Raw genomic sequence first — 23,809 nt, forward strand, 5'->3', positions numbered from 1 at the left:
TCGCTTGTTTTAGCCTTGCAACATTTCAGTGTATATGTTTGCACCGCTCAGAAACCATTGACTGTATATACAGATCATAACCCATTGGTGTTTCTGAGCCGAGTCAAAAACAAGAACAGAAAACTGTTAAACTGGAGTTTAATTTTGCAAGAGTTTGATCTCATGATAACTCACATTAAAGGCAAAGATAATGTGATTGCTGATTGTCTTTCTCGATGTTAAATGGGAAACATGTATCTGTACTAATCTGATAGTCTGTAGTTGTGTAGCATGATAATTATTAACATTACTAACTGTATGCGCGGTTGAATTTTTCTTGGGAAAAATTTTTTTAGGTGGGAGGTGTTATGGACTCAGTGAAAGTCCCTTTAAGATAGAGAGTGTGTGTGTATGTGTGTGTGGGGCGTGCTTACGTCAATAGAAGATAAAGGACGTAATGACGTTGTTGAAGAAGGCAGAAGAAGAAGGAGAGAGAGAGAGAGAGAAGGGAGAGAGACACCAGCCTGCTTGTTTTCTCTATCGATGGATGAGAAACAATAACTGTGTTTGCCACTGAAATCCATGTATGGAAGTTGGAAGTAATCCGGTGGAGTTCACTTTGTTGCTGACCTGTAGAAGGAAACAGGTATTTGTGTGTGGACGACCACGGTTCGGATGCTTTCGGGGTGAGGAAGTCACTACCGAGTAAACACTGGAGTGTCGTTTGGGTTCCATCGTGGAACATTTGGATTTCGTATGTACTCTCTCTATGTTTTTCTACATCTACATCTTATCTTCAGACAACGGTGGTTGTTGAAGAAGCCCTTGCTCATGTTTCACCTTATGGCTTGCGGAACTGAACTTTAAGAACCATTCAGGAACTGGGAGTTTTGGACTTTGTCACACACACACACGACGAGTTTAGTTTTGGGGTTAACGTTCGAGGTTTAACATTCTTGAATTCTAACATACTAACATTTTTACTTTTATTTTACGTATTATCATAAGTAGTGATTAATAAAATAGTTTTTAACACTAAATCATGCTCAGTGTGTTTCTTTTGTTGCTGGTTCGTGACACAACACACTGGTTAGACCACATTTGGAGTAAAACACACAGTTCTGGTCACCACACTCCAGGAAGGATGTCGTAGTGTTAGAGTGCAGGAGAGATTCACCAGGACGTTGCCTGGAATGGAGGGCTGTCGTTATAAGGAGAGACTGGACAGGCTGCGTTTGCTCTCACTGGAACGTTGGAGGCCGAGGGGTGACCTTAGAGAGGCTTATAAAATTATGAGGGCCATAGACAGGATAGATAGTCAGAACCGTTGTCCCAGGGCAGGGGACTCTAGTTCTGGAGGACGCAGGTTTAAGCTGAGGGGGGAGAAATTCAACGGAGATCTGAGGGTAGGTTTCCCACCGCCCCCCCACACACAGATGGTGGTGAATATCTGGAACGAGCTGCCAGAGGAGGTGGTCGAGGCAAATACTATTACAATGCTTAGAAGGCATTTGGACAGGCCCTTGGATAGGACAGGTGTATAGGGATACAGGCACCATGTGGGCAAATGGGATTAGTGTAGACAGGCATCACAGTCAGCATGGACGAGGTGGGCCGAAGGGCCCGTTTCTGTGCTGTACAGTTCTATGAATAGAAATTTAATGGATGGTGTTTTGGGCTTGTGATGCAGAAGGAGTTTCTGGAAACTCCTCAGGCAGAACCTGCTGTAATACACACAGGTGCAACTTGCATGAAGTAGCTTTGTACTAAGTTTTTACTCAAGACTGCCTCAAGCATGCCTGCTAGGGGAGAAAGAGGAGCTCAGTTCATGCAGTTTGAGAGGGAGCTCCAAAACTAGATGTTGTTGTCAGGTTAAAATAATGCACACTTATCTGCATTCAATCTGAACCCCAATTTGGATGGTTTAATGCAAGCGTGGTATTCAAAAGTTAAAAAACCTTTTATTCATAGGACAGATTAGAAACTTAATCCACAGCCTTATAGATCAAATTACAAAGGTACTTTCTTAAGCGTCCCTTATTGAACGCCAGATGTGAACAAGTTTAGCATTATTTAATGATAGGCATGCACATCACATTTTTCTCCATAAGATACTATGGATAGGAAGCTCCTGCACAAATTAGAAAAGTAATCACTGCAAACACACCTAACCTACAATTATACATAATCTGAAATTCACATTCCAGCAGTTAAATCAAGATATGCAGCCGTACTTCATTTGGTTAAAATGCAACGTGGGCTCCCCTCAGTGTTTCTGAGTCAAGCAGACGTCCCGTTTGATACCTTGTCTGAACAGAGTTTAGCTGCATTCAGCAGTGTTAACAGTGCATCAACCAATAAGACACAACATCCCCAAGATGCCATGGGAAGTGGGAAAATGGAGGAAAGCTATGCAAGGTTCCCATCCCTGATTGTTGAACAGTGACCCTTGCCTAAAGTACATTTATATGGATGCTCAGCAAGAACAGGATTGAGCTCAAGTGCAAAGCCCCACAGTCAAAAGCATGCTAACGTTCACTGTCTAGGTTCAAAGGCAGCAAATTCCATTTGCATGACATATAGGACTGGTAACATCCATTGGTCAAACCCAAACAAAACTCATGAAGATAGCATCTACAGCTTCTTATATAATCGACATTTTAAAAAGGCAAGTAAACAGGATTGAGCTTCTCGGCAAACATTCTTTAATGGTGCCATCAAATAAGATCCAACTACCAGCAGTGGCTGGTAATGACAATGTATCAGAAGTCGTGCCAAACAGAGTACATTTTTCTTAAAAAGTTATATGCATACTATAAACAGGATTTAGGAATACACATGTAGTCATAAAAGGAACTAAGGGAAAATATATTTAAATCATTAGTATGAACCACGATGAGAACAACTAATCCATTTGGATGAGATCCTGCCATTTCCTTCACATTCCTTCAGAAGCCCAGATGAATATTCCACCAAATTTGACCTTTGACCAGTTGGAGGAATTTTCTAGTAACACTACCTACTCTTAAGAATAGAAATTAAGATCAAGAGGGTGATCAGATAATTTTCTCTTTGATGAATATTAACAATGAACCCATGAAAGGCCAACACACCAATTATTCTCAAACTCTTCAACTCTCTTTAACTCCAATTTTACTTACTCTGTGTAAACCAAACACAAACATCAAATTTAAAAGGATTTAACATTTTGAGGGGGAAAATTAGGATATGGAAGCAAAGTAACATAGAAATTGCCTTCACTAAACTTATTGTAAAACACTTCTTAATTTTATTGGTGGTGATTTTATTCCCTTCAGATCTTCCTGAACCAGCTGTGTGGATTGAGTCAATTTACACAGTCCCCAATGTTTGCCAACTGAGAGACTGACATAACTATGGTACTGCGCCGGGCAAATGATCCTCCAACTTATTCACCTGTGGGGCAGTTAGTAATACCTTGAATGTACTTGAGAACTTTGAAGGATATTTGGAGGGAAGACTCTGGGCTTTAAATACGTTAAGTAACACGAGTCCACTCATGTGCCAGTTTGGCTCAGTAGCTCTCAGCTTTCACAGTAGTGTAGCGGATAGCGTAATGCTTTACAGCGCCAGTGACCCGGGTTCAATTCCCGCTGTTGTCTGTAAGGAGTTTGTATGTTCTCCCAGTGTCTGTGTGGGTTTCCTCCCACATTCCAAAGACGTACAGGTTAGGAAGTTGTGGGCATGCTATGTTGGCACCGGAAGCGTGGCGACACTTGTGTTCTGCCCTCAGAACATTTGACGCAAAAGATGCAATTCACTGTGTTTCGATGTACATGTGACTAATAAAGACATCTTTCAGTCAGAAGCTGCAGGTTCAATCCCAGACCTGCAAAGCACGACGTGAGCACAGAACATTCAATCTGGAACCAGAAGGTCACATGTAGAACCTAAAGTCTCTGGACATCTGGCCAAGTTTGATTGATAGCAGCAGCTTCAAACATATAAAGTAAATCTTCTGAATAGTATTGATGTGGTCCAGAAGCATCACACTGTGCATTTATACTGCTTGAAAGGATAGACAGGGTGGTGAAGGCAGCGTTTGCCTTCATCAGTCAAGGCAGAGTACAAGAGTTGGGGAGTCATGTTGCAACTGTACAAGTCATTGGGGAGACCACACGTAGAGCACTGTGTACAGCTCTGGTCACCCTGCTATAGGAAGGATGTCACTAAATTGGAAAGGGTGCAGGAAAGATTCACGAGGATGTTACCAGGACTGGAGGGCGTGAGTTACAAGGAGAGGCTGGATAAGCTGAGACTTTTCCCCTGGAGCGACAGAGGCTGAGGGGTGACCTTATAGGAGGTTTATAAAATCATGAGGGGCGTAGATAAGGTGGATGGTCACAGCCTTTTTGTCAGAGTAGGGGAGTCTAAAACTGGGAGGGCATAGATTTAAGGTGAGAGGCGCAAGATTTAAAAAGGGACCCGAGGAGCAACTTTATCCCCCCCCCCCCCCACACACACAGAGGGTGGTGGGTATATGGAACAAGTGACAGAGGAAGCTGTTGGTGCAAGTACAATATTTAAAAGACATTTGCACAGGTACATGAAGAGCAAAGGCCTTGAGGGTTATGGGCCAAATGCAGGCAAGTGGTATTAGCCCAGACAGACATTATGGTTGGCATGGAAGAGCTGGGCTGAAGGGTCTGTTTCTGTGCTGTATAATTCTATGACGCTAAAAGTTTTGGGACCATAAATTTAGGCCGACACTTTAGTAAAATGCAGAGAGTGCTGTACTGTTGGAGTGTTGTGCAATGGATAATATGTTAAGACCAAGGCCTGTCTGCTCTGGTTCATGTAGGTGCTAGGAATTGTTTGATACTATTCAAAGAGAAGATATTTTCCTGCTACCTTGCTAAATGCCCTGCTATTACTCACCATCATCAGAAACACTGCATTGCTATCCCAGGAACCACGTTTACACAAAGTAGCCTAGAAATTGGGTTTTGCCTATTTTTGGTGTACTACACCATCACTGCTTGCAGTACTAACACTTGTTGGGGGCCCTGGCAAAAAAAAAATCATGAAGTTGTCCAAAAAGATGTTTGAAATAGCGTTGGGGTGGCTTGCCAATATGGGACCTGTACCGTTCCAGACAACACCACACTCATTTTAGCGCAGCTGCAGACACTTTGCTGAGCAGCAATCAGAGAAGGCATCAGCTTTCAAAAGGCACACTTCGCACGGCAGCCCCACATCTACAGGAGACAGGCTGCAGGGGGAGAGGGAGATCCCTCCCACATTCAAAGGGTCAGCAGAATGCACACCAGGGGGGGAACCAGCAGACCTGCCAGAGGTGGTTGGCAGGAGCTGGCTACAGTCGTCTCCTGCAGATGTGAGAATCCCCACTCAGTGGGGCAATGCGAGAATAAATTTCACATACAAAAATGAAAATCAGGGTGATCTGCAGACCACTGAACAGCAAGCAAGCCCCTTCAGTAACTGGATCAGCAATTCATTGATCAACATCTTCTAATCAGTGCAGATGGACCTGCAAAGCAGCACGTGAGGAATTAAGTGTCACTTGGGCTTCCCTTCCTGATTATTGATGTCCTAGGTTGGTGGTAACCATGGGAGTACGGGGAGACTCTCTGGGTTTGCCTTGGGGACGATGATTTTACAGACTGATTATGCGGAGTGTCCATCAGGACATCCCTTATATACCACACAACCAATGCTTGCCTCCTCTGTCGAGCTGGGAGAGAAGACAGTGGATGCCGAGTAGGGACGTGTATTTACTAGCCACCTGCTTCCTCCTGCTCCTCTTCAAGGTCTGCCTCGTGGCCCCCAGGCTCCAGGTCTTCCTGCAGTACCTGCTGATGTCTTCTGTTTGCCGCACTCCATGACTAAGTCTCCACATTGGTTGGCATAAACTGCAGGGCACCCCTGGACTGATGCAGTTCAGAAGAACAATGGCGCTTGCCACAATAAATCTTGCACTTGTGTGGCTCCTCCTGTATCTATGCTCAGTTAGTGTGGATGATGCAAGGAGCCAGGGATTTTGTGGGGATGCTTTGTCCCCTAGGGGCCTGCTGAAAACATCTGGCAGTTTGGTCTCACTGAGGATGAAGCCGTTATACATACTAGCCAGAAACGTGGCATTGACCATCAGGAAATGCTACTGCTGATCCACAAGCAGAAACCTTTCCTGATGATGAAAATGTCCAGGTGATTGAGGGGAGCCCCTGTGGCCAGAGGAGTCCAATCGATGACCGCTTACACTTTTGGGAAATCAGCGATCCTGGTCACCGAGATGCCACTTTCACCTTGCCAAAAGTCACCACTTGGTAGTGGAGACTCCAATGTGCAGGATCGCAAGAGGTTGCAGAGGGTTGTAGACTCAGCCAGCTCCATCACGGGCACAACCCTCCCCGCCATCGAGGACATCTTCAAGAGGCGGTGCCTCAGGAAGGTGGCATCCATCACTACGGTCCCTCACCATCCGGGACATGCCCTCATCTCATTACTACCATCAGGGAGGTGGTACAGGAGCCTGAAGACCCACACTCAATTCAGGAAGAGCTTCTTCCCCTCTGCCATCAGATTTCTGAACGGTCCATGAACATTACTTCATTATCCCTTTTCTTCCCCCCCCCCCCCCCCCCCCACACTATTTATTTTTGTAATTTAACGTAATTTTGTCTTTGCACTGTACTGCCGCCGCAAAACAACAAATTTCACGTCATACAAGTCAGTGATAACAAATCTGATTCTGAAATTAAAGCAAATGAAATCATTTTTGTATGACTGCAGTACCTGGGAAAGCTCCCGGATGCGGTGGTGAGCAGCAGGTTGGGGGGAAATGGCAGAGATATAATACAGTCACTTGGTGAGGAAATTGAGAGCCAATATGACCACAATCCCAAGGAGAGGGCAGTCCAAGCTCCATGGTTTTCCTGCAGAATGTCACAGATCTCAGTGACAGTCTTGGAAAACCAGAGCCTGCAGATATGTTGTTCAGAGAGGTCCAGGTAGGATCTGGTGCCTCTGAAGACTCACAAAGAGCAGGCTCTTCTCTGATAGACACATCTTTCCTCCCTCCTTGCCACAATGTCTTCTCCAGTGAGTGGAGTGCTGCCAGCAATGTCACTAATGAGGCACACACGGAGTGAGAATCTCAGAGCTAAATACCGGAGAAAACAGTTGCAACAAACTCTGTGGACTTTGAGCAGCCTGCAGTCAGTCCTGAAGCTGCTCAGTCAGGTCTCACAATGTCAGCTTTGTCCTTCTAAATAGTATCAGTAACAAATTGGCACAATGTGCTCCTCCTTCCACTGTGACCAATCCATAAAGATTGTAGGTTACAGTTTTGAGCTCCAATTTATGTCAGTAAAGGTGGATATAAGCATTGCGCAAATAGTGATGTCATTAAGGACACACCTGTCAGCAGTAAAACACTGGACTTGCTAAGTGAAATGTATATGGAAGTGCCTGGTGCATTGTGCAAGAGGTGCAATTTCACAAAGAAATGATCGTTACCATGCTCCAAGCTTGCACAATTTGTGCATTAATGGTTCTAATCAATTCAGCTGCTTGGCTAAAAGGTTTGCCTAATTCAAAGTAATTAATTGTAAATGTAAACTGCTTTGAGTATTTCAAGGAATGGAGAAAGCATTAATAGAAACTTAAATATCCCTTAAGTGTATAGGCACCAGCAATATTTGGACAAGTAAAGCATTAACTCCACACCCTTACATTACCTGCAGAGAAGTGTCAAATACCACAAGTTTGGAGCTGGTGGGGACAAGATCATAGCATCTGTGTGACTTCATAAAGCGGGTGTAGACCTCATTGTTGGAGTCATTCACTGCAATTCAACAAAAAGAGTTAACAGGTCCAGATTCTTAAGGATACAATAATTTATTCCCCCTCCCTCCCCCCCAGATGTACAGGACTGCCTAGAACAGCAACCGCTGGCACAACGCAAACAACCTGCGACAGGTTTATTCTTATGCTTTAAATTCATTTCTCTCCTATTTTTCTCTGGACATTTTAGATTTTCTGCCCTGGCCAGTTAATTCCTGGTCAAAGGTTACACAGATAATCTGCTTCCAGGGTTATACTTCGTACTCCTGATCACTGTTGGAACATGTATGGATGATAAACAGAGTACAATTGCGCTGGGTGTAATTTAGCTCTTGGTCGCTTCAGAAAAGTGGGATATAAATGAAAGAAAGTGCTTTTGAACTATTTATACCATGGTTACTGTGGAAATATTTAGGCTCTAGGAGTGCATCTTCAATACGTTCTACCATTCCCAAATTCCTTTCAGCAATTTCCAATTCCAAACGTCACAAAGATAAGGACAACCGAAGGAAGCGATCAGGTCTGTCTACCTCATCATTCTGTAGAAGCTTACGAAAGACTGACCTGCCTCTAGAATGACTCCAGAGATTTTACCTTCATTAGCTTGAAGTGAAACTCATCCAGGTATTTTCACTTTGCCGGTGCCTTCCCTGACATCAGTCCTAAATTTGTCTTTTGCCAATTTTTACCTATTCTATAGTCATCAGTTAACTTTAAATACCCTGCACAATCAACTCCTTTTTGGTCCACTTAATTTCTAACTTTTGTAGAGTCTGTTCTTATTTTCCTTTAGGGTCAACGAGTGCAGGATTTATATTCTTTTCTCATAATTCAGTTCTAGCAACACAAAACAGCCTTGGTATTTGTGGTAGTCAAGGTGAAGCTTGGCCAGAGCACTTACAACTACAGCAGGAGGGCTCCAGACTCATTCTCACTGATTTGCCAGAATAGCTCAGCTTCATTTGGTCTGTTGACTGGTGCTCTGCCGTTACTGAACAAGATAATGTTGCATCCATGGTCACTCAAATCCTGCTCCAGTTTCGACCTCAAGCAACTTGCCCCCAGGAACACGAGAATAGGAGCATTTACTTCAAGATTGTTGAACCACTCAGTGAGATTATAGTTGGTCTCCGACCTAACCCCATATACGTGCCTTTTTGCTGTATGCCTCAATACCCCTGGATAACATACCTATCAATCTCAAATTTAAAATGAACAAGTGACCCAGCAGTAATCAACAGCCCTCACTTTCAGAGTGCAACACAAATTTTCCAGGCCACTTTTGAGTATTGTCTACATCCTCCTGAAGCTTCTCATTTGCCAGATAAGACTCTGCTGTCCCATCTAATTTAGTTAGCTTGAGAATTAAACCATCTTTCATTGCATTTCCAAGGTACTTTGGTGAACTCTGGCATACGTGGCACCATGCCACAGGGCATCCTGTACCTGCAATGTATTTGCTGCTTGCGAGAATTGCTGTGCAAAAAACTGACTGCCACATTTGCATACTTTACGGTGACTGTACTTCATGTCAAAAGAATTCTTTTGAGGGGGCTGCATAACGCTGAGCTCAATGAACAGCAGGTTATGTCCCACAACCTGCATTGTGAGGAAAGGCTTCTGAATGTGTTACCTCGCACAGAGAGAAATTGAAACAGGGCAAGGAGAAAGGTGACCAAATAGCAGCAGGGGAAAAAAAATCTAGCTATTGCAATTTTCTAGTAGACTTGCATTTTGTGACACTGAGAAGAACAACAATAGAGGTGCGAGAAAAGGGATCATCTGTTAACACCACAGCAGTGGATCAAGGGCTTACCCAGGGGCAAATGAGTGACACTATCCTTGAAAAAGAGTAGATTATTGCACAACTAGTAGTATAGCCAGCCCAATCCTGAATGCTTCATTGGCTGACTGGCACGAGGAAGGGGATTTAAAAAAAAGGGAAGAAAGAGCAGAACGGGAGTCTTGTAAAAGAGGTTATGTTTGAAATTGAAGTACAAGACTTTGAGGGTCATCAGACTGACGTAGTTAACTTGAACCCACAACTTTCTGACTAAAGTATAAGTCCATTCCTGAATTGGAGCACGTAATCTAGACAGACCCTCAGTATTGGGCAAGGTCCAATTGGCCTCATTCAGATTCAAAATATTCCATGGCATTATGAAGAACATTGGGGAGTTTTCCTCAGTGTACCCCAGATCGATATTTCTCCCTCATTCAGCACCAAAAAAAAAAGCACAGGTTAACTGGATGTTCATTTCATTTGCTGCTTGCGAGAATTGCCGTGCACACAATTCATTGCTGCATTTGCGCACTTGACAGTGACAACATTTTTAAAGCAAGTAGTTGATTGCAAAGCATTTCCGGGCATCCCAAAGCTAATGACAAGGTGAAATGCAAGTCCCTTCTCAGTAATTTCAGGATTATTTTTGGTGCAATGCACTGCACTAGTAAAAACAGAAACAGGTTAGATGCATCAATGTGACGGAACTCAAACGCAAGTATAGATTTGAGTGCTTCAGATTCCTAGGCTTTAGGAAAATTCATGTGCAGGAAAAGCTCCTCAGATGAGACAGGTCTCATCCAAACCAGACTGGTATTAGCGCCTCTACAAATTGGATAATTAAGGCAGTGAGCAAGAATTTAAACTAATTAAGAAAGGGTAAAGAGCACAGAAAAAAAATAGAGGAAAGGAAATTAATTGCAGAAGGTTTATAAAAAGGAATGCAGTTAAAAACAGACACAACCACCTAGGCTGTTAGGAGCATTCACAAAAATGGTGTTTGAACTCATTGGTTGTTATGCCATCTGAGATTCATGATGCAAACTCTTAGAAATCTGGTTAATTCCGAATACTTGACACAAGATGGAGGACTGCATATGCTAGGGACACCTGAGAAATAAACTCAAGGTCCAAGTTTTGCAATTAAAACAGAGTGAGAAAGGATCAAGGACGATTCTTGGAGTTGTCTATTGACTATAAATACAACTTCCTACCTCTTTACAAAATACCATTTTGGAAACAGAAATGCCATTTTAATGAGGGATTTTAACAAACCTCATGTAAATTGGCAACATCTAACATTCTAGAATTTGAACTATTGAGCATAATTTATGAAGTCCTATTTCAGTACATGAAAAAATACCTTTACTTCAAGCAAGCAATGGCAAGTTTAACAAGCGTGGATGTCGTGGCAGTCTGGATAATCACATTTGACATGACCTGGGGAAAACTACAAACTATATCATTTCAAGGCAAATGTGTGATGACTTGAATGTCATTTGTATGATTGCCCAAGTTTAAAAATGGTGAAGCAGCAATAAATCCTCAGGAACAAGCCACAAATGAAACTCATGAAAGGCACAACAAGCATTATAAATAAACCAAGATAATACTTTCAGGAAAAGTGATAGAACAAGCTGCGATAACAACAGGTCCAATAGTCATATTAATAATAACCAAGGTAGGGGAACTGAGATGGGAATAAATCAGAGTATTACCTTTATAAGATTAATCTGGCAAATCTGGTCATCATTACTTTCAGATGGGCAGATTCAGTCTGCCCAACATTTTTGTAAATAAAAGTAATACCCCAAATGGACACTGAAATGTGAAGTGACCTGCAACAGGGGAGTCCAAATCGGTAACCTGAGGGTACATAATCCCAGAGCAGAGATAACCTAGTCCACAAAGCCCTGACAGTTCAACCACATTTGCCCTTGTTACTTGTTTGCTCCCTTTTCCTGTTTGAATATTGTGGGTATGGAGGACGAGAAAGCAGAGCTCTTGGCAACAGTGTTTTGTTGGTGGATCAAATTGAAACCAGAACAGAGGTTAGTTCAGGCAAGAAACACGAATGTAAAATAGAGCCCACATACAAGGTCAAGAAACATTGGTACCCAATAAAGTACACCCAGGCTTCCAGAAATTCTTTGGTAAAGTTCAACATGAAAAACTGCTACTAAAGGTAGTAGGTGCCCTATTTAGGAGCACAAGATTAGGTTGGGAAATGTACTGGGCATTGCATCTCAGGGATTGGTGCTGAGACTTCTGATTTGCAAAAACCACTTGGATGGAGTACTTTTACTCAATTAAAAGGTAGGGAAAAATCAAGTCTGATGAAGTGGCTGCAGAGGGGAATGGAGACACATACACTTGCACTGATGTTGAAGTTCATTAGCCATAGCTGAGTTCTTGCACAATAGGTAAAAAAAAACACCTGCAAGATGAATCTGACGAAGATCATGGACCAAGGGGAAAAAAAAAATTGGAGAATGATGTCTTAAGACTTAGGGCATCCAGTCATTGCAAAACAGCAATCTACAAAACAAACACAAACCAAGGTACAATGACAAATTGTAAAGCCTGTGGTCATAGTGCTCAACTCAGATCCCAGCTTGAACAGTGTCACCAAAGTCCAAAATGTGGAAACAGTGAAGAGGACGACCAAAAGACTCATTTCTGGCACCTGAATACTGAATTATGAGGGTAGACCAGAAAAAAATCTTAGCCTTGAAAGAAGGTAAATCACAGTTCATGTTTTATCCCAAGCACTCCCTCAAGTTAAACCACAACTACAGGACAGGTGGACGTAGGTACAACTCAGCGAGTCCAACAGTGATGTCAGGAGGCATTGCTTCACAAAAGAGATTAATACTTGGAGTGGGCCCAGGGCTTAGATGCAGAAACTCTGGAGTCATTCAAGGGGCAATTAGCTGTCTAGGAACTACTAGTTCAATAGCCTTTCTTATCCATTAGGATTGTGATCCAGACCAGAAACAGTTGAGGTCCCAGCACCAATACCTAGGGCACTCCACTCAGTATACCTCCCTAACTTCCTTGTTTAGAAACTAGCTATTTCCCACCCCGCCACCATTTCATATCCACTTGATGCTCTAAACTATTAGAGAAGCTGGCCACATTTACACTTCCTTAAATATCTAGGCTAGTTTGACATTCAGTGCTCAAAACACCACTTTTCCACATGAAATCTTTAAATAAAATGATTTAGAATGAAAAATATACCATCTCCAATCGAACTCAATTTCTCCATGTCTTCGATGACAGCAGTAGCCTGTGGAAAAGGAAACAATGCAATTAAAATCTGCCAGAAGTTTAAACTTAGATGATGATAGAGTCACAGAGAGATACAGCACAGAAACAGGCCCTTCAGCCCACTGAGTCCATGCAGATCATCCACCACCCATTTACACAAATCCTGCGTTAATCCCATTTTTTACCCTGCATCCCCATCAATTCCCCCCAGATTCTACCCCTCATCTACACCAGGGGCAATTAACCTACTGACCCACGCCCCTGGGACATGGGAGGAAACCAGAGCTCCTGGGGGAAACCCACGCAGTCACAGGGAGAACGTGCAAACTCCACACAGACAGCACCCGAGGTCAGGATTGAACCCAGGTCTCTGGGGCAGCACTGTGTTGCCATATCAACTGCAAGTTAAGAGAACGCATTACAGCGATAACTATGCATTCATAGACATTAATAAGAATCTTAGCACAAGCAACCATATGCCAATTACAGAGACAAAACTCCTTCATCCATTTCAAACAGTGTGAAGGCTGTTTGAAAAGGTACTAGCCCTGAATGCAGGGCTCACAGGTTGACATACCCAATAATGTTTGCAATGCTAGAATTACGAGCAGGGTAGGCTCAAGAGTTGTTATAAATTGAGGCTGTAGTACACAGACTACTTTGCACAAGTTTGACCAATTGAGGGGCAATTTTTTTTAAAACTTACCAATGCTGCTGGACAGCCCAGCCCGAAATGAATACACGTACACAGGTGGGACGAAGCAGGTAACAGTGAAGAAAGGTTAAAAGAAGTGGTGCTTTGTGCTCTAAATCCTCAAATTGCTATTGTTAAGGGACAGACTTGAATCACATCCCACAAACTCAAATCTCTGGCCAGCAACAACAGAAAAGAAACTGAAAATAGAATGGAAAACCAATCCAAGTATTCAAGTGACAGCACAGCCAGGATAACAAGCACTTCCACAAAGCTGGCTTTCACTCAAAAGGGAGATGAAACACAACACTTCAAGATGCAAGAGAAAGACGAGATCCTCTTGGCACCAGGATCACGTTGAACATTAAGCAATTCATTGTAGGAGAGATACTTCTGAAACGCAAATAAAAATGGCAGAGATAAACAGATACGTTAGTTACTAGGAAACGCATCAGAAGTACATCCTTGCAACCATTAACCAAGCTAAATATAGCAATGGAAGTATTACAATGAATCACAACACTACCGGTTTTCTCTCTAGGATTAAGTAAACTGCTTTAATGTTCAGGTGAAAGCAAATCTCATAGATTGAGGGCCTGGAATCGATGTCTGTGCTCTTGGCACCTGCTCTGTTCCAACTACAGCTATCAAAAGGAGAGGCAGCATGGCTTTCAAAAACTTGAGTGGGCCAGTACATGGGTGCTGCTGTGGCTCAGTGAGTCAGGGTTAGGGTTACAGTGTTATATGGCAAGAACGTTAAATCCAGTAGCAAGTATTGTACAGAGGCCAGATAGCAAATGAGGAATTCACACCTTCAGGGTTCAGAGTAAAGTAAATTAAACTAAACATGGAGACTAGACAAACAGATAAAGCAAAATAAAAGTGAACATTTATTACAATATTAAAAATAGTGTCACTGATACAGGTTAGCTGCCAAGCCATTAATTTGGTGAGAACCAATCAAAAAAAATTACAATAAACTAATTGTGCAAATATTCTTACACGAGAACACAAGTAATATGAGCAGTCAGCCATTCAGTCCTTCGAGCCTGCTCCACCATTCAAGAGCACGGATTATCTTCTAACTCAACACCATTTTCCAGCACCATCCTCTTTATTATCCAGAAATCTATTGACCTATACTTTGAATTCACTCAGTGACTGAGCCTCCACAACTTCCAGGGTAGAGAATTCCAAGGATTCACCACCTCCTCGTCACAGTCCTGAACGGCCTACTTTTTATTCAGAAACTCCATCCCCTGGTTGTAGACTCCCCTTGGTCGGGGAGCATCACCCCAGTATCCAGCCTGCTGAGCCACCTAAAAAATGTTGCAGGTTTCAATGATTTTCTTCTAAATTCTAGAGAACTGCTTAAATCACAACTTTAAATTACACCCCCCCCCCCCCCCCCCACCAAATCAGCGACCTCTAATTACACTTGGAACCGAGACAGCCATTTGGTCTCACAAGCCTGTTCTGCCATTCAATTTCATCTCGGTTGGTCTGTATTTCAATTCCATCTACCCAAATTGATTCTGTAACCCTTGCCTAAGAAAAATCTATCAGAGTTTTGAAGCTTTCACTCAATCTCATCTCAGCTTTTCAGGAAAAAGAGTTTTGCTGTTTCCACTGCCAGTACTTCACACTGTGTGAGATAGCTTAAAATATCCACTGAACACAAACCTGACTACTTTCACAGTTCAAGTGTATATAAGAGAAGAGCCTTACAGGTCCACTGTGATCTTTCACTGAAATTACCGGGAAGAACATGCAGATCGCAAGGTTCTGCAGAAATAGCCCAAACCTACCATTCATGAATGCCTGCCAACAGTAAAGTCATGTGGGTCATTATTTGAAAGACCGTCAAAATGGACAAAAAGCTCTTGGCTAATTGAATGAAACTTAACAACTGGAAGCCAAGGGGATGGTTGAAAGAGGCAAATGTAAAGACACGTACGTTAGACTATTGTTTATTGACTACAGCTCTGCATTCGATACAATAATTCCAAGCAAGCTTGTCACCAAACCCCAAGACCTAGGACTCAACACCTCCCTCTGTAAATGGATCCTTGACTTTCTAACAAACAGACTGCAATCAGTGAGGATAGGCAGCAATACCTCCGGCACGATTATTCTCAACACTGGTGCCCCACAAGGCTGCGTCCTCAGCTCTACTCTACCCTACTCCCTATACACTCATGACTGTGTGGCCAGATTCTGCTCTAACTCCATCCACAAGTTTGCAGATGATACCACTGTAGTAGGCCATATCTCAAACAGTGATGAGTCAGAGTACAGGAAGGAGATAGAGTTTAGTGGAATGGTGTCATGACAACAACCTTTCCCTCAATGTCAACTGTCACAAACCAGCAACAAAAGAAACACACTGAGCATGATTCAGTGTTTAAAACTATTTTATTAATCACTACTTATGATAATACGTAAAATAAAAGTAAAAAAAAATGTATGTTAGAATTCAAAAATGTTAAACCTCGAACGTTAACCCCAAAACTAAACTCTTTGTGTGTGTGTGTGACAAAGTCCAAAACTCCCAGTTCCAGAATGGTTCTTAAAGTTCAGTTCCACAAGCCATAAGGTGAAACATGAGCAAGGGCTTCTTCAACAACCACCGTTGTCTGAAGATAAGATGTAGATGTAGAAAAACATAGAGAGAGTACATACGAAATCCAAATGTTCCACGATGGAACCCAAACGACACTCCAGTGTTTACTCGGTAGTGACTTCCTCACCCCGAAAAGCATCCGAATCGTGGTCGTCCACACACAAATACCTGTTTCCTTCTACAGGTCAGCAACAAAGTGAACTCCACCGGATTACTTCCAACTTCCATACATGGATTTCAGTGGCAAACACAGTTATTGTTTCTCATCCATCGATAGAGAAAACAAGCAGGCTGGTGTCTCTCTCCCTTCTCTCTCTCTCTCCTTCTTCTGACTTCTTCAACAACATCATTACATCCTTTATCTTCTATTGACGTAAGCACGCCCCACACACACATACACACACACTCTCTATCTTAAAGCGACCTTCACTGAGTCCGTAACACAACAAAACAAAAGAGCTGGTCATTGACTTCAGGAAAGGGGGCGGTGTACATGCACCCGTCTACATCAATGGTGCTGAGGTCGAGAAGGTTGACAGCTTCCAGTTCCTGGGAGTGAACATCACCAACAGCCTGTCCTGGTCAAATCACGTAGATGCCACGGCCAAGAAAGCTCACCAGCACCTACTTCCTCAGGAGGCTAAAGAAATGTGGCATGTCCCCTTTGACTCTCACCAGCTTTTATCGATGCACCACAGAAAGCATCCGATCTGGATGTATCATGGCTTGGTACGGCAACTGCTCCGCCCAGGACTGCAAGAAGCTGCAGAGAGTTGTGTACACAGCCCAGCGCATCACGGACACCAGCCTCCCCTCCTTGGATTCTGTCTTTACCTCTTGTTGTCTTGGTGTAGCAGCCAGCATAATCAAAGACCCCACCCACTCGGGACATTCTCTCTTCTCTCCTCTTCCATTGGGTAGAAGATACAGGAGCCTGAAGGCACATACCACCAGACTTAAGGACAGCTTCTACCCCACTGTGATAAGACTATTGAACGGTTCCTTTATACAATGAGATGGACTCTGACCTCATGATCTACCTTGTTGTGCCCTCGCACCTTATTGCACTGCACTTTCTCTGTAGCTGTGACACTTTACTCTGTACTGTTATTGTTTTTACTTGTACTACTTCAATGCACTCTGTACTAACTCAATGTAACTGCACTGTGTAATGAATTGACCTGTACGATCTGTTTGTAAGACAAGCTTTTCACTGTACCTCGGTACAAGTGACAATAATAAACCAATACCAATAAATAAACGTGCAAGAAATGCACCAGAACAAAAGGGAGATTTCCGACGGGAACTCTGTTTCATTAGAAACAGAAGTTGCTCAAACTCAAAAAAAAAAGTGATTGCAACAGATGAGAGGTAGAGAAAATAAGATCCAAAATGTCACAAGGAGCACCAGTAGGAAGCAAAAACCTGGGTACAGTTCTCTGTAATCGATCAAAGTTCAATAGCAAACGAAGCAGGGAGGTAGTTCTCCCAAAACACCTCCCGAGATGCTGGAGGAACTCAGCAGATCAGGCAGCATCTATGGAGGTAAATGGACAGTCGACACCCTTCATGCCTAACCCGCTGAGTTCCTCCAGCATCTCAGGTATTTCTCCAGATTCCAGCATCTGCAGTCTCTTGTGGTCTCTAGCTGTCCCATTAAATTGTACCTTATTTGATGGCTCTTGCCTGCTAGGATGCATGCATCACATCATTGCAGAACAGAATCCAGCCTGGCCTCACTTGGTTTATAGCAGAGGCTCCCACTCCTTCCAATCTGAGGTTCCCACCTGTTTTAAGACCACCACTATCATCCCAGTACCTAAGAAAAACAAGTAACATGCCTTAATGACTTCCGACTGGTGCCTCTGACAACCACCATCATGAAGTAATTCGAGAGGGTGGTCATGGCACACATTAACTCCAAACTCCCAGACAACCTCAACCCACTGCAATTCGCCTACTGCCGAAACAGGTCAACAATGGACATCATCTCCCTGGCCCCACACTCATCTCTGGAGCATCTGGATAGTCAAGACACCTATGTTGGACTATTGTTTATGGACTACAGCTCCACCTTCAATACTATTATTCCAAGCAAACTTATCACCAAACTCAGACCTGGAACTCAACACTTCACTCTGCAACTGGATCCTTGATTTCCTGATCAACAGACAGCAGTGAGGATAGGCAGTGACACCTCCAGCACGATTATTCTCAACACTGGTGCCCCACAAGCCTCATCCTCAGCCCTCTACTCTACTCCCTAGGCACTCATGACTGCGTGGCCAGATTCTGCACTAACTCCAATCTACAAGTTTGCAGATGATACCACTGTTGTAGGCCGTATCTCAAGTAACAATGAGTCGGAGTACAGGAAGGAGACAGAGAGCTTAGGTGACATGGTGTCATGACAACCTTTCCCTCAATGTCAGCAAAACAAAAGAGCTGGTCATTGACTTCAGGAAAGGGGGCGGTGTACATGCACCCCTCTACATCAATGGTGCTGAGGTTGAGAGGGTTGAGAGCTTCAAGTTCCTGGGAGTGAACATCACCAACAGCCTGCCCTGGTCCAACCACATAGATGCCACGGCTAAGAAAGCTCACCAGCACCTCTACTTCCTCAGGAGGCTAAAGAAATTTGCCATGTCCCCTTTGACACTCATCAATTTTTATAGATGCATCCTATCTGGATGCATCACGGCTTGATAGGGCAACTGCTCTGCCAAGGACCTCAATGCACTGTGTAATGAATTGATCTGTATGGACAGTATGCAAAACTAGTGACAATAATATACCAATTCCAATACTTGAACACCAAGAGGGCAGAGCACTGTGCTCCTGAATCAGATCAATGTAACTCCACTAGAGAAACAAAGGACTGCAGATGCTGGAATCTAGATGAAAAACACGATGATGCTGGAGGGACTCAGCAGGCCAGGCAGCATCCGTGGAGAAAAGCAGGCGGTCAACGTTTCAGGTCAGGACCCTTCTTCAGGACTGAAGATAGGAAAAGGGAAGCCCAATATATAGGAGGGAAAAGCAGAGCAGTGATAGGTGGACAAAAGAGGGGAGGCGGGGTGGGCACAAGGTGGTGATGGGTAGATGCAGGCAAGAGATAGTGCTAGGCAGGTGCGGGGGAGGAGGGGAGAGCAGATCCACCAGGGGATGGGTCAAAGGTGAGAAGGAAGAGGGTGGAAACAAGTAAGATAGGGAAGAAAAAAAAAGCATGGTGGGGGGGGGGGGGTTGTGCAGAAGGGGTGCAGTGATTACTTAAAGTGGGAGAATTCAATGTTCATGCCGTTAGGCTGCAAGGTCCCAAGAGGGAAAATGAGCTGCTGTTCCTCCAGTTTGTGCTTGGAATTCTCCTGGCAGTGGAGGAGGCTGAGGACGTGTTCTGTGAAATGGACCCAAACAGTCCTTTCAGGTGAGACAGATTTTCACCTGCACCACCCTTAATATCATCTACTGCATTCGATGCTCCAAGTGTGGCCTCCTCTACATTGGCAAGATCAAACGCAGACTTGGTGACCATTTCGCAGAACACCTGCGCTCTGTCCGTAACCGCAATCTGCATCTCCCCCTCCCACACTATCATAGATATGCCAGTCCTTGGCCTCCTCCACTGCCAGAATTCATACTACAGAATTGTATTTATAAAACCTTGTTTCTTCAAGAAAAAAAGTACTCTGATCCTGGGTAACTGGTGTCTTGACATCAGCTCCCATTAATCAGGTTTTCGTAAGTTGCCAAAAGACTGTGGACCCCCAAAAACATTAGTTTCTTTGAACCTGCAACAAGCCCATGAAAATAACCCTAACAAGCAAAAAGCTCACGACCTTCTGCTTGGAATCAGTATCGAATGGTATAAAAATAGCTCATATTTCCAAACATTTGGCAAATTCATCTGATAAATTAACAGCCAACACAAGGTCACAGCTCAAAGCACCGCAGTCTCGACACCCAGTTGACATTTCCAGAATTCCCCCAAGAATAATAGTGGTTTTCCTGGATAACATCCAACTAATTAGAACGTGCTTTTCAGACATTTATTATCCCAAAACATCTTAATAAATTGAAATCAGAGAACATGTTGACTTTTGGACACAGGAGTGTTTATTTGGGGGAAGAAAGGGCTGATTGGACTTGCACCCAGCATTATAGGAAACCCCCAAAGTGATAAATTTTTAGTGAAAGCAGAAAATGCTGGAAACACTCAGCCAGTCAGGCAACATCTGTGGGAAGAGAAACGGAGTCAATGTTTCAGGTCTGAGACCCTTTGCCAGAACTGGGAAAGAAGTGAAAAAGGCAAGTTTAAGTTGTCGACAAGGCAGCAGGAGAAATAGATAGGACAAAAAGTGAATATCTGAATAACAGGTATACCACTTTGGATACTGTTGAGGAGACGACCTACCAGGGGAAAGCAGCAGTGACCAGGTCTCTGGCACCGAGCCTGGTTGTGTGGTGCAGAAGGAAGGGGGGGGGGGGGAAAGAGGAAAAAAAGAGGAGAGTGGTGATAGGGGATTCAATAGTAAGGGGGGCAGACAGGAGATTCTGTGGACGTGAAAGAGACTCCCAGTTGGTATGTTGCCTTGTGGGTGCCAAGGTCAGGGACATCTCAGATCGGGTCCACAGTATTCTGAAAGGGGGTGGTGGGGGCGCAAACAGCCAGAGGTCGTGGTACAAACTGGTGCCAATGACATAGGTAGGAAAAGAGATGAGGTCCTGAAGAGGGAATATAGGGAGTTAGGTGGGAAGCTGAAAAGCAGAACCTCAAGGGTAGTAAATCACTGGATTGCTGCCTGTGCCACGCGCCAGTGAGGGTAAGAAAAGGTTGCTTTGGCAGATGAATGCATAGCTGAGGAATTGGTGCAGGGGGCAGGGTTTCAGATATGTTGATCATTGGGATCTCTTCTGGGGAAGGTACGACCTGTACAAAAGGGACAGATTACACCTGAACTGGAGGGGGACCAATATTCTCGCGGGCAGGTTTGCTGGAGCTATTGGGGAGGGTTTAAACCAGTTTGGCGGGGGATGGGAACCCGAGTGATTGGTCAGAAGTTGGTGCATTTAGTGTACAAGTAGATGCAGTGCATAGAAAGACTGAGGAAGGACGGGCAGTTGAAAGGGCAAAATTGCAGTCAGTTGGATGGGCTGAAGTGTATCTACTTTAGTGCAAGAAGTATAAGGAACAAGGGTGATGAACTTAGAGCATGTGTCAGTACATGGAACTACAAGGTGGTGGCCATTAAAGAGGGCCGCCTGATCACTCTCACAAGGACAGGAATGGCTGCTGGATATTCCAGGATTTAGATTTTTCAAGAGGGACAGGGATGGAGGTAAAAGAGGTGGGGGAGTGGCTTTGCTGATCAGGGACAGTGTCACAGTTGTAGAAAGGGAGGACATCCTGGAGGGATCATCTACTGAGTCAGTGTGGGTGGAAGTCAGAAACAGGAAGGAGGTGATCACACTATTGGGACTATTCTGCAGACCCAATAGCAGCAGAGACACTGAGGAACAGATTGGGAGGCAGATTTTGGAAAGGTGTTTTAAAAAAAACAGAACTTCCCTAATATTGATTGGCACCTCCTTAGTGTAAAGGGGATAGATGGGGCAGAGTTTGTTCGGTGTGCCCAGGAAGGATTCCTGACACAGTAGGTAGACAGGCCAACTAGAGGAGAGGCCATACCGGACCTGGTACTGAGCAATGAGCCTGATCAGGTTTCAGATCCTGGTGGGAGAGCATTTTGGAGACAGTGACCATAACTCCTTGACCTTTACCATAGCCTTGGAGAGAGATAGGAGCAGACGATATGGGAAAGTATTTAACTGAGGGAGGGGGAATTATGATGCTATTAGGCAGGAACTTGGGAGCATAAATTGGGAACTGACGTCCTTGGGGACGTGCACAACAGAAATGTGGAGGCTGTTTAGGGAGTACTTGCATGGTGTTCTGGATAGGTTTGTCCCACTGAGGCAGGGTAAGGATGGTAGAGTGAAGGAACAGTGGTTGATAAGAGACATAGAATATTTTGTCAAGAGGAAGAAAGAAGCTTGCCGAAGGTTTAGAAAGCATGGATCAGACAGGCTCTGGAGAGTTACAAGGTAGCCAGGAGGGAGCTTAAGAATGGACTTAGGAGAGCTAGAAGGGGGCATGAGAAGGCCTTGGCGAGTAGGATTAAGGGAAACTCCAAGGCGTTCTACACGTATGTGAAGAATAAGAGGATGACTAGAGTGAGGGTAGAACCGATCAGGGATAAAAGAGGAAACATGTGCCTGGAGTCAGAAGAGGTAGGGGAGGTCCTTAATGAATACTTTGCTTCAGTATTCACCAGTGAGAGACCTTGACATTTGTGAGGATGGCATATGACAGGTTGATACGCTAGAGCATATCAACATGAGGAAAGAGGATGTGCTGGAACCTTTGAAAAACATCAGGATAGATAAGTCACCAGGACCGGACAGGATAAATCCAAGGTTATTACAGGAAGCGAGGGAAGAGATTGCTGTGCCTTTGGTGATGATCTTTGTGTCCTCATTGGATACAGGAGTAGTGCCAGATGATTGGATGGTGGCAAATGTTCTTCCTTTGTTCAATAAAGGGAGTAGGGATAACCCTGGGAATTACAGACCAGTGAGTCTTACTTCAGTGGTGGGCAAATTACTGGAGAAGATTCTTAGAGACAGGATTTATGGGCATTTGGAGAAGCACAGGCTGATTAGGGACAGTCAGCATGGCTTTGAGAGGGGCAGGTCGTGCCTCACGAGCCTGATTGAATTCTTCGAGGATGTGACAAAGCACATTGATGAAGGTAGAGCAGTGGATGTGGTGTACATAGATCTTAGTAAGGCATTTGACAAGGTTCCTCATGGAAGGCTCATTCAGAAAGTCAGGAGGCACGGGATCCAGGGAAACTTGGCTGTGTGGATTCAGAATTCGCTCGCCCATAGAAGAGAGGGTGGTTGTAGATGGAGCATATTGTGCCTGGAGGTCGGTGACCAGTGGTGTTCCGCAAGGATCTGTTCTGGGACCCCTGCTCTTTGTGATTTTTTTTATAAATGACGTGGATGAGGATGTGGAAGGGTGGGTTAGTAAGTTTGCAGATGACACAGAGGCTGGTGGTGTTGTGGATAGTGTAGAAAGTTGCTGTAGGTTACAACAGGACATTGATAGGATGCCAAGCTGGGCTGAGAAGTGGCAGATGGAGCTCAACCTGGAAAAGTGTGAAGTGATACACTTTGGAAGATCGAATTTGAAGGCAGAATACAAGGTTAATGGCAGGACTCTTGGCAGTGTGGAGGAACAGAGGGACCTTGGGGTCCATGTCCATAGATCCCTCAAGGCTGCAGCACAGGTCGATAGGGTTGTTAAGGTGGCATATGGTGTGTTGGCCTTCATTAGTTGGGGGATTGAGTTCAAGAGCCGTGAGGTGATGTTGCGGCTCTGTAGAACTCTGGTCAGACCACACAGAATATTGTGTTCAGTTCTGGTCGCCTATTATAGAAGGATGTGGAAGCTTTAGAGGGTGCAGAGGAGATTTACCAGGATGTTGCCTGGATTGGAGAGCATGTCTTACGAGGATAGGTTGAGTGAGCTGAGGCTTTCTCTTTGGAG

The 23,809-nt window shown here is 44.1% G+C and overlaps 1 protein-coding gene across 3 annotated transcripts in view; it reads right to left on the minus strand.

Moving 5' to 3' along the window:
* LOC127566989 (5'-AMP-activated protein kinase subunit gamma-1-like) overlaps nucleotides 1–23,809 on the minus strand; it is a 64,232-nt gene that overhangs the window by 21,663 nt on the left and 18,760 nt on the right. Inside the window, exons 2-3 of one of the 3 annotated variants that reach the window (XM_052009576.1) lie at nucleotides 12,851–12,899; nucleotides 7,719–7,825 (exon numbers count right to left, since the gene is read on the minus strand). The exons of 1 other annotated variant lie outside the window; for it this stretch is intronic. In XM_052009576.1, coding sequence (XP_051865536.1) covers nucleotides 7,719–7,825; nucleotides 12,851–12,899 — 156 coding nt within the window. The remainder of the gene's footprint in view (nucleotides 1–7,718; nucleotides 7,826–12,850; nucleotides 12,900–23,809) is intronic. One more of the 3 variants, XM_052009578.1, reaches the window with a different exon arrangement.

Source organism: Pristis pectinata, chromosome X (assembly GCF_009764475.1).
Source record: "Pristis pectinata isolate sPriPec2 chromosome X, sPriPec2.1.pri, whole genome shotgun sequence".
NCBI lineage: Eukaryota > Metazoa > Chordata > Chondrichthyes > Rhinopristiformes > Pristidae > Pristis > Pristis pectinata.